Source organism: Chenopodium album, chromosome 27 (assembly GCF_948465745.1).
Source record: "Chenopodium album chromosome 27, dcCheAlbu1.1, whole genome shotgun sequence".
Taxonomy (NCBI): domain Eukaryota; kingdom Viridiplantae; phylum Streptophyta; class Magnoliopsida; order Caryophyllales; family Amaranthaceae; genus Chenopodium; species Chenopodium album.
In genome coordinates this window covers 27,344,003-27,362,375 of record NC_137860.1, presented here as the reverse complement: position 1 = coordinate 27,362,375, position 18,373 = coordinate 27,344,003, and the positions used below count along the sequence as shown (strand labels likewise).

Here is an 18,373-nt window from a genome sequence, read left to right as displayed (position 1 = left end):
CCATTAATTGATAGTGGTCGAACCCGATCAAAAGCCCTGGGGGTGGGTGGCGCTGGACTTCAAAAATCAAGGATAGAGAATGAGAAGGGAGGAGGGAGGCGGAGATGATAGAGAAAGAGGGAGGAGGGACAAGGTTGAGATCAGATGAGAGAGAAAGAGGGAGGAGGGAGGAGGGAGGTGGAGATCAGAGAGAAAGAAACTAAGGAGATGGAGAGGAGAGAGAATGAGAAGAGGAGGCTAGGTTTAAACAAATAATTAAAAGATTTATTTGTTAAATAAATTCTTAAGGAAAAAAAAAAGAAAAACAAAAAAAAAATGACTCAAGGTCCCTAAACTATTGCTTAGTCAGCAAGGTCCCTCAACTTTTGGCTGACAAACACCAACAAAGGTGGTTGAGGGACTAAAAGTGAGCATAATAGTTAGAGAGGGACTAAAAGTGATCCTAATACAAGAGTTGAGGGACCGTATTTAGTCTTTACTCAACATTTACAAGTACTCGTAATGTTTATGCATTATGCAACTATTCTATCTGTTTTTGATTAATTATAAATTTATAACACTTCTCCTTTTCGTTTCTTTCTCTCACTTGTATTACTTTTTGGTTCAAGAGTTATTCAACATTATTGTATCACTAAGTTAAGTCGGTAATTTTTAATACATATCATTAGTTTAAGACTGCTATTTAATTATAAAAAAACCTAATTGCAAAATAGGATGAAAGTTTTGTAATTACAAAAAAAATAATTAAAAAATTTATCACACTAAAGAAAACAGAGAGAATAATATATGCACGACTAATAAAAATAACTTTGAATTACATTACAAAGTTATAGATGGAAAATTATTATTGCATATAAATAAGATATACTTAGCAAATAGGAAGTGAATTATTGTATAGTTTGTATTAAAAACTTCTCTAAGAAGCTTTGGCCAAAAAAATAAAAAAAATAAAAAAAAAAACTTTTGGAGGGAAAATTTTTAACCAGGAAATGACATGTGTCATTCCTGGTTTCGCCTTTAGTATAAAGTTATAGATAGATTATATTATTACTTAACCATTCCATTATATTATTTTTCTTATAAAAAAAAACCTATTCCATAACATCTCATAAACTATTATTTTCATTAATCTTATTTCTATCAACTATTGTCTCCTCATTAGTCCAAACTCGCAATTTCTTCCAAGCATACGCCAACTCGCTAAGCAAATTGTTGCAATTAATATAAAACGGGCAAAAATATCATAATCTAATCAAAACATCACGTGCTAAACCCCATACCAAAAAAAAAAAAAAAGCTCACCCTCTCCCCAAAAACACCAAGAACCTCTTTCTCTCTCCTCCCAAACACACACACTCTCTCTCTATTCCACTTTCTCTCTCTATCTCTACTTTTCCGGCGACTATTTTCCGGCGCTTTACTTCCGACGCTTATTCTTCTCCATAAACTTCACTTCTTTCTCAGCTTCATCTTCATTTTCTCTCTGTTCTTCTTCGTCTTCTTCAATTCAACTTCTCTGTAAATTTACTCAGATCTGCAACTCTCAATTTTTCCGGCGATTTTCTCTCTCTTCTTTCATTATTCTTAACCTCCGACGGAATCTCCGGCGAGCTCAATCTTAGCTCCGTTCGAATATTCGTAGAATCTTCTGGAATTCGTGTTTTTCGGCGTTTTCCGATAATCTATCATCATCGACCTAACCCTAGCTCCTTGCTTACAATTTGTTGATTTGTTTAATCGGAATCTTTTTTTCCAGGTATTTAGCGTTTTTCGTAGTTTTAAATTTTTTGTACTTCAGCTTTTTTTAACTGTTTTATTGATAATGTAGGCTTTATTATCAGCTTTTCTTTAGAAAATAGTTGTATTTGCAAATTTAGAAACTCAAGCACTTGGAAATGGAAATTTGTGCTGTTGAATTTGAATTTAGGTCAATTTATTGGCTTAATTTTAGGGATAATGTAGGATTTATAGTGCCAAGAACCCTAAATTGTTGAATTGTGGTGGTGGAATTGATTTTCAATTGTTCAATTGAGCTTGTTTCGTGGATAAAGTTTTTTATGGGTCAATTATGGGTTTACCTGAAGTTACAGGAGTGAATTAAAGGTGTTTCGTGTCGTTAAGCTGCGAAATTCAGCCTTGTCTAGTACTAGTTGTTAAGCATTTGTTTGATGTTAGTCGTTGATTGTATCATGGATTCAAATGCCTATCAGTTTTGAAAATCAATGTTGAAGACTTTCTTTCAGAAATAAAAACCAAGAGTTTTGGTTGAAATTCTGACAATATCCATGTAGTACGAGTACACTTTTTGATAATTGTGGTGGAATTATGTTGGTGTTTCATTAGTGGAAGAATTGTTAAGGGATGCTAATGCTTTATCGCCTTGTGCGTCTATTATGGGGTCTTCGATTTTCTTGACACATGCTTTGACTTGACTTATTATTATGGAAACAACTCACTATCCAAATGAAACATGCTATGTGCGGTTCCTTTCAATTGGAGCCTGCCACTCAAGCAATGCTACCCCTATTAAGCCCAACATGTTCTTCATAAACGTTTCCCTGACATGCAATATTGAAATTTGATTGTGATGTTAGTATAGTGTTATAGTATCTAGCAGAAGCTTGAATTTGATTGGTGAGTGTTAGAAATCTACAATATTATTCTTCATAAAACAAATTTTTTTTGTTGTTGAAGCTGTTTTACAATCTTTGAACTGCAAACAGTGGTGTCTTGGTAGTGCTACATTAAGTAGCAGCTGTAGCTTCTAGGCTTGACAAATATGAGAATATAAACCTCAACTATAAACCAAGTGAATTCTGTATTGTACTTCTTCCATCCCTAAATAATAGACCACATTCTACTCTTGGATTGTCTCAAAATAATTGTCAACTGTTTAAGTTTAGTTTTAAAAAATTATAGTTATCCATATTACCCTTAATGATAATCTTAGTATGTGGCATGGTAATGATTTAAAAACTTACAAAAAGAAGAATAACATTGGTAATACAACCCAATTCCTTAGAATTGACTTTCTATCTAATATGGCCTATTATTTAGGGGCGTATAAGGAATACCTGTTAATATACCTTTTAAGCCTATAAGGTTTGTCTTGTTGATTTTGGAAGATAGGAAGATTCTAGTGGTAGAGATGAAATTTGAGTGTAGCGTTAACCACTTCTGTGATGCAGAAGGGTGGATGCTGTAATGACAAAGTGGTTGACAGCATGATTTAAACTAGTGATTTTCATTGATGCACTGGCTATTATGTCAAATAATGGTCTTTTGTGTATCAACTACTTGAATTCATTGATGGATATTACTTAGTTCTGTACTTGTGAAAGTATGTGGAATATGCCGAATAAAAGAGACACCGCTGCAGGTGTTGAATGCTAAACTCTGTAGAATGATTTTTATTTCATTTGGCATTCTTAACTATTATGAGCTAGATTCAAATATTCTTTCTTCTCCCAAAGTAATTTAATATATTGATCATCTAACAAAGCTATTACTTTGTAGGTAATTGTTGCACCTAGGATATGTCAAATCCCAAAGGGCCTGCAAATTTCAGAAACCTGATGCAGAATGGGAAGAACTCTCTACTTCCCCCTAAATGTCCATTTCCCAGCATAACCTCATCTTACTCTGATTATGGACCCAATACCAGTTTGGGTTCAAAACCTACCTCAAAGTGCAGAGATGGAAATGCTTATCATCAAAGAACTTCATCAGAGAGTCTTTTAGATGAGCAGCCTTCTTGGTTGGATGATCTTTTGAATGAGCCAGAGACCCCTGTACGCAAAGGTCATCGTCGTTCATCAAGTGATTCTTTTGCTTATTGTGATGCTGGCAGTATGCCCAGCATGGATTATATGGCACCAATGACGGTGTCACATGATGAAAACATTCAAAACAAGTTCAGACCTATGGTATCTGCTCCATTATGGGGATCACAAAACTTTGATCTTAGCAAAGAAACTCCTCAAGGGTCACTCTATCATGACCTTAACTTTTATGGGAAACGTAAGAACAAGGCATTGGAAATGAAATTGGCTCCTGTAAATCATACCAGTGGCTTGCATTTATCAAGGGATAACGCCGTTACCCAAAGTGTAGGAGGGTCTGCTGCTCCACTTGAAGCAGATCCAGTTTCAGCTGAGAAGCAATACCAAAGTGACTCTGGTTCTAATGATCTCAGAACTTCCTCTGAAAAGAAAGATGGTTCCCATGCCAAAACTCCATCTGAAAATGATACTAAACGTGCTAAGCAGTAAGCCCCTATCTCATTAATAATTGTTACTGACTATAGTTATCGATTCTTACCTCTTTTTTTTTTTTTTTTTTTTTTTTTTTTTTTTTTTTTGGGGGGGGGGGGGGGGGGGGGCGGGGGGTGTTTATAAACACCCTTATATGCCTCTTCTCATGCCCCTGAGTTAAAAGGAGAGAGAAGAAAGAAACTCAAAAGTAACATTGAATTGTTCACCTTATTATTCTTAAATCTAATTTTTTGTGCTAAGGTCCTTGTAGATTGATAACCATTTTTTTTTAAATAAAAAAATTATCATCCCTATCACGTTTTAGATTCTCGTTTATATTGCTGCCTATTTCTTATGTAACATGCTGAACCTCCTATTGCTTGCGTAATCACATAGCTGAAAATATGTGAAGCTCCTTATTTATCATTTGGTGATCTATTGATTTGTGACCTCAAACAATATTCCGTTGTTTTACATGACTGATTAAGTTTGATTTATTATTTGGTATGTGCTTTGGTGAAGGTTCTTCTTTTGTACAAGATTATGCTATCATGCTATTCCCTAAGCTAAAAAGGATAAGAACCATAGACAATCTTAGTTGCTCGGAACTATGTATAGATCTTTGGTGACGAACCTTTTGCTTGCCCTCATGTAAATTACTGACCCTTACAGGGTGTTTCTTACTTTTATACTTAATAATTAAATTAAGAGGCTATTCTAATATTTGAGTAGCTGTTCATAAAGAGAAATCTGTCTACTCCGTATTTCAGATGGTCAAAAACTCAAAACTGGAGACTAGAGATAGTTGAGGCTCTACAATCTTTCTTTTTTAAAAAAGTTATTTATTTTCCAATGTTAATAGATTTGTAATTTTTTGAACATCAATTATTTTAATGTGATAAGAGTGATAATAATGGAAGCCTCTTCCGACATTGAGCAGTGAGCACCAATTTGAGTTTTTAAATGATCCTTGTGCCACAATGGGGACATTGATTAAACAAGCTACTTAGGTCTGGTAGCTGCTAATTTGACTGTTACATTGAGAACAAGATTTCTTTTCTGAACTTTTCTTAATGTAGGCAATTTGCTCAACGTTCAAGGGTTCGGAAGCTTCAGTACATAGCTGAGCTGGAAAATAATGTACAGGCATTACAGGTAAGCTTTTGTTTAGTAATTTACTGAATCGATCCTTTTTTTTTTCTCTCCTGTGCAATCATGGGAACGGAAAAGGTAGGTCAAAGGCCACTGGTTTCATATTTTCTTGTCTAATTTTACAGGCAGAGGGGTCTGAAGTTTCAGCAGAGCTTGAGTTTCTTAATCAACAGAATCTAATCCTAAGCATGGAGAATAAAGCTCTTAAGCAACGTTTGGAAAGCTTGGCCCAGGAGAAGCTCATCAAATACTGTAAGTGTTGTCAACTATTTTGAAGATACATAAGCTCTCTTTTGTAATATGGTGATGTCAAGGATGTGGACACTAGGACTCTAGATTGTGATTGTCTGACAAGCTGCTTAAGCTAGGCCATCATTATGTTAACCTAGTCTTGTCTCTATTTTCTGGTTATGCTTGATTGTCTGGAAAGCAGTCAGAAGCTTGTTGCTTGTATACTAGGAAAATCCTCTTATAATTTTTTTTATTTTTTTTTAAATTATTATTTATTAATCACTCATTGGAGTGGGGGTGAATTATTCTTTGAATTGGTGGATCCTTGGGGTCACAGTACAAACGACATGCTGAATGATTTCATTGGACTTGTATCAGTTATGGGAGAGATTTTAGCTACTATGATAGTTAATAATCCAATGCATGATGTGTATTTTGTGCCAAATTGCCAACCCCCCTCACATATTGTGGGTCCGGCTGTCCAAGATGCTACCATTTGATGTCACATCATACATTTCTTTCATTTGATGTCACATCATAAATTTCTTTGAGGCTGGTCTGCTGGTGTAGAGGACTTCGAAAATGCATGAATGTTGAATCTTGCTTTGATTTCATCTGCTAAGATCTTTTAATGCTGATACTGCTAAAAATTTGAAATCCCATTCTTCACTTTGGCTCTTCTGGTGAATTTATAATAAAAATAGTACAGCCTTTACTGAAAAGTTTTGCCCTCATAATAAAGAAGCTTGCTGTTTTGAGATTACGTGTCATTTCTTGCTGATTGCTACTTTGTGTATTTGTATGACTTTGTAAAATTTAAAGTTTGTCTGGAGCTCCCTGTTATTCGTAAGCAAGTCTGAAGAATGGTAAAAATATTAGTACGAAGTATATTATATTGATAGCATAAATGGGGCCGTTTTCTGTGATATGTGCCATGTAATTGCTGCAATCGATGATAATTGAGTTAAAAAGTGCTAAAAAAGCTCATGTTGATTTCAGTGGAGCATGAAGTTTTGGAAAGAGAAATAGGCCGTCTTCGGGCTTTGTACCAACAGCAGCAGCAGCAGCCACACCAGCCACTTCAGCGGCCGTCATCTAGCCACAGACGTACAAATAGCAGAGATCTTGATTCGCAGTTTGCAAATCTCAATTTAAAGCATAAGGAGTCTAGTTCAGGGCCTGACTCCTTTAGTGGTCCAGTTGGTATTTGAACCTTGGGATTGTTAGAGGAATTTGTATGTGCTTTGTGTCCTTCAATCACTGATGCCACGCTGCTTTAAGTGTCATTCCTGCTGCAGGATTGGTCCCTTTTGACGTCAAGGTGGCCCGCAGCTCGGATAACCTAATTTCTTCTTTCAGTTTTCATTTTCATTGAATTATTATTGTTTTGTGCACCTGGTGGCCGTCACTGGAATGGAAGGAAATTCTTTTTTCCCGGGGATGTCCTGCCTGAGGTGGTTAAGGGGAGGGTATTTGTCTCGTGTGATGTAGCAATCACTAATTTAAGAATTTGTTTATCCCATTGTTTTTGCCTTTTGCGCATAGCAATTGTCAGATGTAGAACCTTGCAGAAAAGCAGGAGTGGATATGGGAATGTTACCTGTGAGAATATGTATTGCAGGTTACTTGTAATGCATCATTGGTGAAGCAGCTCTATAGACTATAATGAGCATTTTTACTGACAATTCATCCTTGTTATTTAGATGTAAATTGTTTAATGTGCAGTTAAAGTAGTTCTTGTTTGAGGCTTGGTCTGATTTGTCTTCCTTCCCCCCCTTTATATATATATATATATATATATATATATATATATATATATATATATATATATTTTTTTTTTTTTTTCTTTTTTTTTTTTTTTTTTTTTTTTGGTTTTAATGGTCGGCTATGACAAATTTTATGACTCGATTATTTGAAGTGTATTCTGCGTTTTTGAGAACAGAACTTAGCTTTAAAAGGAACAATATGTGCAGCTGTGCCTCGAGGTTCAATAGGCCTGTGATACCTTAATTTGGATGCTGTGACTATTCTAGATGCAAGTTTTTAATGTTCATTTAATAAATTAACACATAAGTCGTTCAGATTAATTTAAATTGGGTTAATTTGTGAAAAATTCGTTTAGCCTGATTTTGGGTTGGTTCTTCATTTTTATAGTCTATATGCTTAGTTAATACGTAGTACTTAATAACTACAAGTATTACTGTATTAGTAATGTTTATAATCAGATCATTCAGGTAGAGTCAAATTGAGCAATTGATTTTGGACAGAGTCTATGTTTCAAGTTTTTTTTGAGGAAAATCTATGTTTCAAGTTGGGTAATTGAGTATAAGTCAATTTTGCCAAGTCCATAATTTTAGTGAAAGATAAATTTAAACTGATATGAGATTAAAAGAATTATTTCAAAAATCAATTTGGTAAATTCATTTAAGGTCTACTAAGTGAAAATTCCTATGGTTGAAAAATTTTAAGACGTGTAACTGAATCGTTGCAAGGCTTTATTTCATCTTTGGTTGTCTTGGTTAGTCACTAGACCTATTGCTTTTTTTGACAGCGGACACTAGACCTATTACTGTGTTTACTTAACAGAACCAAATTCTGCCACTAAAGTTAAGTGCTAGCCCAGTTGGGCATATGAATCTACTGTCAATACAAAGATCCACCTGCGATTGATTTAAGTGCTAGCCCAGTTCACTGGAATAAATTTTAGAGGCACTAAACTTGAGCAATTTAAAAATAAATAAATAAAAATAAATTGACAACAGAATTGCGGCATTTATCATAAACACAGACTTGTAACCTCTAAATAATTCAGTGCTCGACGGAGACGGATATCCAGTAAGAGGTTTCATTTTCCTCATCAAGATAGTTCTTATGCTATGCACGTTGGAATATTTAAAATTGACGATTTACCTTGAGATAACTATGCTCTATGATCATTAACAACAATTACAATGTAAACAGGGTCAAGACTTAGGAGCCAAGTAGCTTCTTCCACCTGGCGTATCCTAAAATCAGGAGAAAAATCAGAAAAGAAAAGGCAGTGCCACCTCCAATAACGTAGCCAAATATACCATGTATATTATACAGGCTACATGGTATATTCATGCCAAAAAATCCTGCTATGAGGGTATCAAGTGCTATAGCAAACGATGCAATTGTCAGATTGAGCTGCAATTGAATAAGTTCATTACGCTGGTTGTCAAGTTGGATATTCACATAATCTTCCGTATCGTCAATGTACTCCCTTACCTGCACCATATACATGGTTATTAGATAACTAAAAGAACATAATGACCTACAAACACTTTAGGGAATCATTCTCCAGAAGGGAGGACAAAAGAATTAAGCACTTTGGCAATTTCAGCAGTTCACTTGTAGCTGAGACAAGAGAAAATTACAGATGATTTATATTAGTGTTAGTCTGCCATAATTCTGACTCTGACAACTCAACTTTCTCGTAAAAACATACAAAGTATGTGTTGACAACCACTATGGTCTATGAGGTTCATCAAATGGTAGTTAAGACTTAGCTTACGTTCAATAAGAAAACAAAATCATCATGTGTTAATCACTCCAGCTTACATTCAATAAGAAAACACAATCATCATGCGTAAATCACTCCCAGAGGTAGCGATCGCATTGTTCAAGGTCAATTCCATTCGGGTAAGACTCATTCAAGTTAATTTCAAATTCAGGTTGAATCGGGTCATTTTATGTTCTACTGCAAATATGTAATTTTTAATAGAATAATCATTAATAAAAACAGTGATTACTAGGTTGGTTCGAATAGGGTAGAGTACGGTTTTGGGTGGGGTAAGCGGTCATGGTTCGGGTTTTAAAGGGTCTAATCACACCAAATCATATGTCAAATGGATCTCTTACTCCCCCACAACCCCTCCCCCACACACCCCCCCCCCCCAAAAAAAAAAAAAAATAAATAAATAAATAAATAAAATAATAATAAAAATAAATACCAACCAAAAAAAAAAAAAAAAAAGACTGTGAGAGGAGGGATTAAAGCATTAACAGGACATGCCACATCAACACCAAAACCTACCAAATTTCATAAATCACAGTATTTCATTAAGGAACCTACATGGCTACATCAAATCAATAAATCTTTTAGGAATCGTTGCACAGATAGGTGCATATTTATTTAATTATTTATAATAATGACAAAGCAAATACCACCAAAAATTGCAAAATGTCACCTTAATAAATAATAATATCTCTCACATGCCACTTCATGACAAAAAAAGAAAAAAAAGAGAGAGATACCTTTTCTGATTGCTACATCAATAATAATTTCAATCAATTTCAAATTGGGTTCCTTAATCAATTTCGGTCAATCAAAAATTTCAGCACAACTGATCAGAATATTGTTGATACAACATACATACTCCATCCTCTAAGTTTGCCCCAAAGGTTAATTATTATTTTTCAAAGACTTGATTGAAGTTTTGGCAAGTGAAGTTGTTCTTTGTCATTTTCTTAGCTTTTATATCTTAGCAAACCCAATTGGACAGCAAGGAACCGGGATAAACTTAGAGGGACAGTGTGAGTGCTAACCAAAGATCTATCCAGCACTAGCTTACCAACCAGCAACGAAATATTTAAAATACCAAAAAAGAAAGGCTGGATAAGGATCACTAGTTCCCCTACAGGCTACATCACACCAGATCCATACAAGTAACTGCAAAAGAGCATACATGATGCTGCCATATAAGCAGCAAATACAGCGTGAAAAGGAACCCCCTATTCCACTTGTCCTTGGCCCCCACAGTAAATTAAAAAATAAAAAATAAAAATAAATAAAAAATCTTAGTGCAGCTCCATAGTCTGTCGGTCTTTCATTTTTTTCAAAGCACACCAGCTTGGAATTTTAGGCCTAATAATTGTCCTCCCTCCCACCCAGAACATGGATGAATGTGCCAATTTTTTTTCCATCTCATTCTTAAGCTACGGAGTAACTTCATCAATTTTCATACTCCATTTTTACTATGCCAGACTTGTTTTAATCAGAAACAGAGAAAATCACCTAATGTACTCCTCCTGGTACCATCGTTTGTGAATATTTTGTCCTCATAAATTGTAATTGATATGTAGGAAAAGAGCTTTGATCCTTGAAGTCTTATTGCCTTTACCAAAATTTCCAACCCCCTCTCTAGCTATATTGCATATAGGAAATTGTCCCAACTCCCATGTTATTTAGAATAGCAAATACCTAAGGGTTTAAAAAGAGACTTTACAATACTTTATGGATAAAAGAGCATACACAAGACATTTAAGGCACCACAAATAGATACCCTCCTGCCCCTCTCTTCCCCCTTTCTCACCACAGAAAAGAAAAGGAAAAAAAAAAAAAAAAAAAAGAACCATGCAGAATACTCGCAGGTACCAGAAAAATCAAGATGAAACAATGCATATACAACCTTACATCCCCTCAAAAGCACATGTAAAAATTACACATGCTAGCATACCTATCTCAGCACACAAATTACTTCACCAAAAAGATTAAAAAATATATATAAATATGATTGCATGTAAGCGAAAAAAAATTGCTATGATCTTCCACAAATAGAGCAATACTTACAGACAATATCTTGTTCCTAGTCCCATCCAACTGCATGAAATAAGCCTCCAATAACATCTCAAGATCTTCAACATCATCATCCCAGTAGTTGCTGGTCATTATACTTCCACTCCGATGAGAGCTGTTCCGATGAAGAGCATGTTGTGACGGGACAATGGAATGTGAAGCAGCTGAATTCAACAAAGCTTCGGATTGTTGATATTGAATCAACTTCCTCGTAAGATATAGATGAGCCATATCTTCATTATCATCCAAAAGGTGCTCAATTTCATCTCTTACCTTGAAAGATTAGGATTTAAACTTATTCAGAAGCTGAACACAACAATACAGCAGTAAGATGATATAGAGGATTGTTGTCAAGAAGCTATTGATTAAGATGAGTGACAAAGACATATGTACAATCCAACATAAAATTAACACTGTAGCATCTTTACATGTATATTATAGGTTAAAAGGGGGATTAAGATGTGACCACTGACCACAAACATTATACATCCAAGAATGTAATTATTAGTGGTAAACCTCATTTAATATTTTTGTCAAATGATCTACCATAAAAATTGGAAAATAATGGATAAAAGCAAAGATCATGACCAAGACGAGTGATAAAGACACGATGTGACTGCTGAGTTCAGAAGCAGCGAAAAAAGTGGCATGTAGGCTGCAGCAGATGACCTTTATCTTGGCTTTAAAATACACAATAAATTCATGAGAAATGCAAAAGACATTTACCAAAAGTCTGATCCCTAGCAATTTCATGAAAGATAAGAGTTTCCAAAAAGTCTGATCCCTAGCAACTTTCATGAAAGATATAGTTTCCAAAAAAAATCCGAACATAAGTGCTGGCAAAGTGGGCAATTAATGAACAAGGTACATTCAGCACAGATACTCTTAACAAAAGAAATATCACAAGCACACTCCACAGCACTGCCAAGAACTCAAAAGACAACGTTCCATAAGTGTATTGGCTGTATTGAAAGAATGAATCAGGCTTTAGGAGACATTAAATTTGAAAAGCAAATCCAAGAGGTCCAAAAGGTATCTTAATTCCTTCTAGTAAGCAAGCAACTAGAAGATAAATACAAGACAGCGGACTAGAAAAAAGAGCTGTGACCTACCTATAATCCTACACAAGTAATCCCCATGAGAGCAAGAGCAGCAAGCACTCAAGTTGGGCAGTTCATCCCCTGATTTCAGAATACAAATGTAAAGATGATATAGGTGTATCTGTAAACAGATCCTACACAGAGGATGAAAGATTAAATAAGTTTGCTAATACTCTTCTTTCCCGGCTATTAATTTGGCTATGGCTCCACAATGATCACATACTAATTCATCTACGTCACAAAAATGCCTACTAGGCTACTAGACAAGAAGTAATATGAAAATACTTTCAAACACTGTAAAGAAAGGTCTACAACTGTAAGATTTTAGAAGCATAGCTCAATTCAGCGTGTATTACCTTTTGCACCCGAGCAAGCAAGCGGGTGAGATTACTCTTCAAGCTCCTCACACGTTCAAGATTCTTGGTGCTTACGTTCCGAGCCAATTCATCCAACACAGGATAAGCATGCTTCTCAAGCTCAGCAACATTGGAATCCAAATAAGAACAGACCACCTCTAAGGCAATTTCTAGCACCTGAAATTCAAATGGAAGCTCCTGCTGCTCACCTTCAACAGCTTCAGGGGTACGTGCCCACTGCGCCTCATTGGAATGTACTTTATTATCACGATCATTTACGGGTTCTGATTTATTCATAGCCTGATTCTTATGAGGAAGCTGTTGCCGAAGCTGATCTACGAAAGGAAGAACCTCCTGGCGAAGAGGATCAAGTAAAAGCACCTCTTCAGCAGTTACTATGGCCTTGATGAACTCTAAATTGACAACCATGGTTCTTTCTCTAGCTGCCAAAAAAGATACATGAAAAAAAAAATTGACTGAGCATCATCCTCAAAGATTTGAGTAAGCAATTGCATGTAACAGCACTGTATTACTTTTACTATTATAAGACAAAATCAAATACAAGGCAACTTAAGCTTACAGCAAAGCGGCAAACCTAGGCCGTGTTTAGCCCAACCTCAACCTATTATCTTCACTTTATAGTTTATTACAACTCATTCGTGTCTAAATTAGATCAAATCATACCAAATCTTTGTGCTGAGTACTTCCATTTATTTATTACCAATTGTCTTTGATTGTTTTATATAAATGCTTTATTAAAGTTTGGAATATACACATTGCCAAATCTAACAAGATCCTACTACAAAATGTTTATTATCACACATAAGTGCAAAATACGGTCATCACTTAGTCAAATTAAGACATCTGACCAGAAAGATTCAGACTAAATGAGCCTTGACCTTCATAATTCAAACCATAATACCTAGATGAAGAGAACGAATCCCTAATCCTGGCTTACTCTCAACATTAAATCAACAGGTCAGCCCATTGCCCATCTATTTACCGAGTAACATAAATAAGACAGTTTCTTTACCCACTATAAAATGTCAAAGGGTGATGGGAATACTCCCATTGCCTAATATACTAGTCAGCCTTATTTTGCAATCTTAAAGAAACAACTGAAACACTCCCTCCCAACCAAATGAGCAATAAGATTCAAAGATAGTCCTCTAATCAGTAATGAAAGCATATTCAACCAGTTTTCTTGCATAACACACTTTCAATTACATCTTTCACACCTTCACTGGCTGATTAGCAATTACTCCCCGCACCCTAAGTATTTGTAGTTCAATTCAAGACCGATTAGCTATTGCATTGGTGTTCTAAAGTGACAAGTTCCAATCCAAAGAAACAAGTATTAAGGAAATTTATAAGTTGATCAAAGTAACAATTGACAAGTAATTAGAAACAAAATCAAAATACACAACTCCCTCCAATTTAGAACAAATAATTGTTTGATTAAATCCGCGTTAGTTATTCCATTGGTATTCAAAACGCGCAAATTACATTGCATTAAGTCACATATTTAGTGGACCACCTTAATCCCGTTATAATCAACTTTACATAATCAGAAAAATTATTCCACAAGATTAGCTCAAATTGATTATAGCACTTTGGTTACAAAAGATTAGCTCGAGTTTAGACTGTGTCACACTAATTTATTGCGCGACATTAAAATTCAAAACTTACCACCAAAAACATATAAAATAAGATCAGTCAACCATACAATAAAGTCTAATTACCTCAAATTAACACAAAACAACATAAAATAACTCAAAATCAAAATCATCACAAAAATAAAAAACAAAAAGATGAAATCAATACCAAGAATATTCGAAGATTGAGAGAAAACAGGCCCAAGAATCCTCAAATCCCTCGCCGGAATCCCAACACGCTTGATAATCGAACTCTTATCCCACTCAATCAACTCCGACTCACCAAACTTATCAAATTTCATCCATAACCTCGAACCTCCCATCTTCTTCTTCACTTTACTACTACTCGCAACGACAACAGCGTCGGCGGAAGATCCGGCGACTTCATCGGTTTTCGGCGTCGGAACAATTTCAATTCCCGAAGTTTCCGGCGACATCATCGCCGGAAGTTTGCGATTCCGGCGACGAGAGATAGTCCGGCGGAAGGAGAAAGGGTTCTTCCCCATTCTCTCTCTTCCTGAAGAAGTGGTGGACTTTCTCTCTCCTCAGAAAATGGGGTGGTTTTGTGGGTAATCTGGGTTTGTTCCGACGGGTCGGGTTTGTCTGCCATCAACTCGAACAAAAGTCGCAGAATATTAATTTTGGTGTTGGTTTAAAAATGTATTGGATGTGATTTGCGCAAGATAACTACTTTCCTTCCACCCTAATTTTTTAAGTTGGGGTGTTTTGGATGTGGACCTTCTTTTCATTGTTCGTTTTCGCGATAATATTGTAATCTAATCTAATCTAATATATCAATAACTATATACTAAAAGACACACCAGCAATGACATGTGTCATTTTCTGGTGTGTCCTTAATTTTTTTTTAAAATAAAATACAATTAAAGAAACAAATCTTATTTACAAAATTCTCTAACCTTATACAATATAATTACTTAAAATAAAAAAAAGGTTTAACATATCTTTAACACAAATATTTATATATCTATAGATAAAAAATTCTTAACATTATTTTGCTCATTTTCTACATCAGTTAATATCTAACAAATCTTTCGTAATCCTTTATTTTGCTCAAAATTTGTCAACTATATTTTTAAAATTTTTTGTTTATAAAAACTCATTATGATGATAGTTTAATAATGGTTATTGAAGATTACCGTGCATGGCACGGGAACTAACCTAGTATATAAATAAAATAGGCATTTTTGGAGAGCATTCGGAGCGCCACATAAGCAAAGGTATCTTTTTGACCAATTAAAAATTAGATTTCTATTTTATTTTTGAATTAAAAAATTCACTTGCCACCTAAACAAAAGTGACGAATGAGATTCAAGAATTTTGTCACGTAGGTAAAAACAACGAATAATGATTTTTTAGGATTTAATTTATTTAATAAACTAACTATTATCTTAAAAAAAAAAAAATCATCTTTAGATATATGATTTATATCTACCATTATAAGATAAATTTTGATGGTGTTTGTGATAGTAAATAAAAATTATTCTTTAATTATAATTAAATCAAAATTTGTGATATTTATCACTATAAATTGACGCATCATACTCCATCAACAAAATTTGATATCAATACAAAACAACATCAAATGAATTTTGTGTCAGTTTTATTAGGTCATCAATGAATGGGTTATTTTTTAGCTTAATTTTTAAAATTCATGTTTAAATGTATATTTGTGATTATTGTTTACATTGTGTTTATTTGGAATACTTAATGATTAATACAAAAATTATTTTTTGTGTGATTTTTTATATATAAAATCATGGGATATAAAAATTATCTTATAAAATTAATGGTTTTATCTAAATATTCGATTAATCTAATATCAAATATATATAAATAATGCAGACATTTTTTGGGAGCATTTGGCGCGCCACATAAGCAAAGGTCTTATTTCGACCAATTAAAAATTAGATTTCTATTTTATTTTAGATTTTAAAATTCACTTGCCATCTAAGTAAAACTGACGAATGAGATTTAAGAATTTTGCCACGTTGATATAAATAAATAAATAGTGATTTATTTTTGAAAACTATCTTTTTTAAAAAAAAATTAAAATCATCTTTTGTTATTTTTTTTGGAGAAAACTAAAAATCAACATTAGATATAAGGATTTAAATAAATTTTTTTTTTTAAAACATAGGATTAAATAATTTAAAAAGAACTCATGAATAAGTTATATTTTGATATTAGAATTTAAATTATCAATTTAATAATACTTCGTATATACTTATAACAAAAAAATTTAAGTTTTATAAAAAAAAAAAAAAAGAAAGATTGAAAGATAATAAACATAAACTACATTCAAGTTAAAAATTGTGAGAAATAAAATGTTCAATTATCATATTTGAAAAGTTATAAAATACAATAATGATGGTAATAAAATTAAATTTATATAAGAAAGATAATTTCAAGTTAAAAAAGTAAAATTGTAATAAAAATCATGTTCAATTACTATAAAAAATTTTCAATTTTAGATTAGATAAAATAATAATGTAATAAGAAAAGTGATATTCTTTAAAAACAAAAAAAGTGATATAAAAAATATAAATTAAAAATAATCTAATAAAAAAATATAAACTACGTTCTATAAAAAAAATAAAAATAAAATAAAAATTCAATTTTGGATCAGCTAAAAAAACTAATAAATCATTAAAATAAAAAATAATCCTTTCTTTTTATCTTGCAAATAAGAAAAGTATGCGCTTATCATTTATCATTTATTCTATTAACAAATAAAATATATTATATCAACAAAATTTATCATATTCAATGCTAATAATTTATCAGTACTTTAAATTTAGAAAAAACATAAAATTTTATGGGAATCCCAAGTACCAACAATATTTATATGCAAAGAAGCGTATTTCAGAAGTTAAAACAACATAAAATTCTTGGTTTAGAACTCAATAACGGACACAATCAATGATTCATTATATTTTATTTTAAGATTTATACAAAAATATTTTTTTAAAAAATAATAGACCGACCCGTGCATCGCACGGGCTTCATCTAGTATTCACTATTTAGTACTCCCTCCGTGTTTTTTTTTTTTTTATTTTTCAATTGCCTCATTGAAAATTTTACATTATTTATTTAACTCACTTTGATCAATGTTTATGAATTTTACATCAGAAAAAATTTAGATACTTGTTGGAATCACCACTTATTAATATTCAATTATTATAATGTACTTATTGGTAATTAAAGATATTATTGGTCAAAGTTTTGTATCGGTATGTGTGCCAAGCTACATTGGGGCACTTAAAAACAATATAGGGAGTATAAAAGTATATGTAGTACTAGTAATATAGAAAAGAGGGAGTCATGTCAAACTTAGATCAATGAAGTTTGTTAATCTACTGGTTGAGTCATAAATAAAAGTAACAATGCAAGCTCATATGCTAAGTTAGATCATCCCCTTTCTCTCTAATGATCCAAACCCGGTTGTCGTCACCACCTTCCTCCACCTTCTCGCCGGTGAAGCACCATTTCCTCCGATATCCCTCTTTTCTCTCCGAAACCCATCAGCAAAATGTGTAAACCGGCCAATTGAACAAAAAAAACACCCTAATAGCAAAGTGTGTAAAGTAGCTAGGGTCATACAAAACCCTTAGAAAAAGCATTTTTGGCCAGATTGCTTTGTTACCCCTGTCCCTTCTCCTACTCCTACCTCACTATCTACATTAGTAGCTAAATGAACACCCTAGTAGCATGCTTTTAGTAGTAAATGACAACTATATCCGCAACTCAATGAGAATAGAGTCAATTATACCCCTTGATATATTTCACTTAGCTTGTTTATAAAAAATTTAAAAAAAGATTAATTTTTTTTTATTATTATTATTTTTCATTCCGAACCTCCTAAATCCACCACTACAGCATCATCATTGTCAAGACGAAGAGAAGAGCATTTAGAAATAAGGTCCTTAACCATAGTGCCGGAGCTCAGCATCAGTGACAAAGATCAACTTTCTTTCGAAGACGAAACCCTATCTTGCGAGGGGGAGCA

General features: G+C 33.5%; 2 protein-coding genes across 2 annotated transcripts; one reads left to right on the top strand and one right to left on the bottom strand.

Annotated features, from left to right (window-relative positions):
• The first annotated feature begins 1,291 nt into the window (after nucleotides 1-1,291).
• Nucleotides 1,292-7,381, top strand: LOC145620490 (uncharacterized protein At4g06598-like). The gene is made up of 5 exons (XM_081675177.1): nucleotides 1,292-1,756; nucleotides 3,517-4,267; nucleotides 5,333-5,408; nucleotides 5,531-5,657; nucleotides 6,636-7,381. The coding sequence occupies exons 2-5, from the start codon at nucleotides 3,537-3,539 to the stop codon at nucleotides 6,845-6,847; spliced, it is 1,146 nt and encodes a 381-aa protein (XP_081531303.1). The 5' UTR covers nucleotides 1,292-1,756; nucleotides 3,517-3,536; the 3' UTR covers nucleotides 6,848-7,381.
• Nucleotides 7,382-8,354: 973 nt separating this feature from the next.
• LOC145620613 (magnesium transporter MRS2-4-like) lies at nucleotides 8,355-14,991 on the bottom strand. The gene is made up of 4 exons (XM_081675312.1): nucleotides 14,516-14,991; nucleotides 12,692-13,134; nucleotides 11,230-11,508; nucleotides 8,355-8,885 (listed from the first exon to the last, which is right to left on the bottom strand). The coding sequence occupies exons 1-4, from the start codon at nucleotides 14,850-14,852 to the stop codon at nucleotides 8,607-8,609; spliced, it is 1,338 nt and encodes a 445-aa protein (XP_081531438.1). The 5' UTR covers nucleotides 14,853-14,991; the 3' UTR covers nucleotides 8,355-8,606.
• Nucleotides 14,992-18,373: the final 3,382 nt, after the last annotated feature.

Bases quoted from the DNA above. Each gene is read 5' to 3' on its own strand.
- LOC145620613 (XM_081675312.1), bottom strand. From the start codon at position 14,852: ATGGGGAAGAACCCTTTCTCCTTCCGCCGGACTATCTCTCGTCGCCGG. The intron at 13,135-14,515 runs GTATTGATTTCA...CTTTTTTGGCAG, and splicing joins TCAATCTTCGAATATTCTTG to CTAGAGAAAGAACCATGGTT. The intron at 11,509-12,691 runs GTAATACACGCT...TAATCTTTCAAG, and splicing joins TGCTTGCTCGGGTGCAAAAG to GTAAGAGATGAAATTGAGCA.
- LOC145620490 (XM_081675177.1), top strand. From the start codon at position 3,537: ATGTCAAATCCCAAAGGGCCTGCAAATTTCAGAAACCTGATGCAGAAT. The intron at 4,268-5,332 runs GTAAGCCCCTAT...TTCTTAATGTAG, and splicing joins GATACTAAACGTGCTAAGCA to GCAATTTGCTCAACGTTCAA. The intron at 5,658-6,635 runs GTAAGTGTTGTC...TGTTGATTTCAG, and splicing joins GGAGAAGCTCATCAAATACT to TGGAGCATGAAGTTTTGGAA.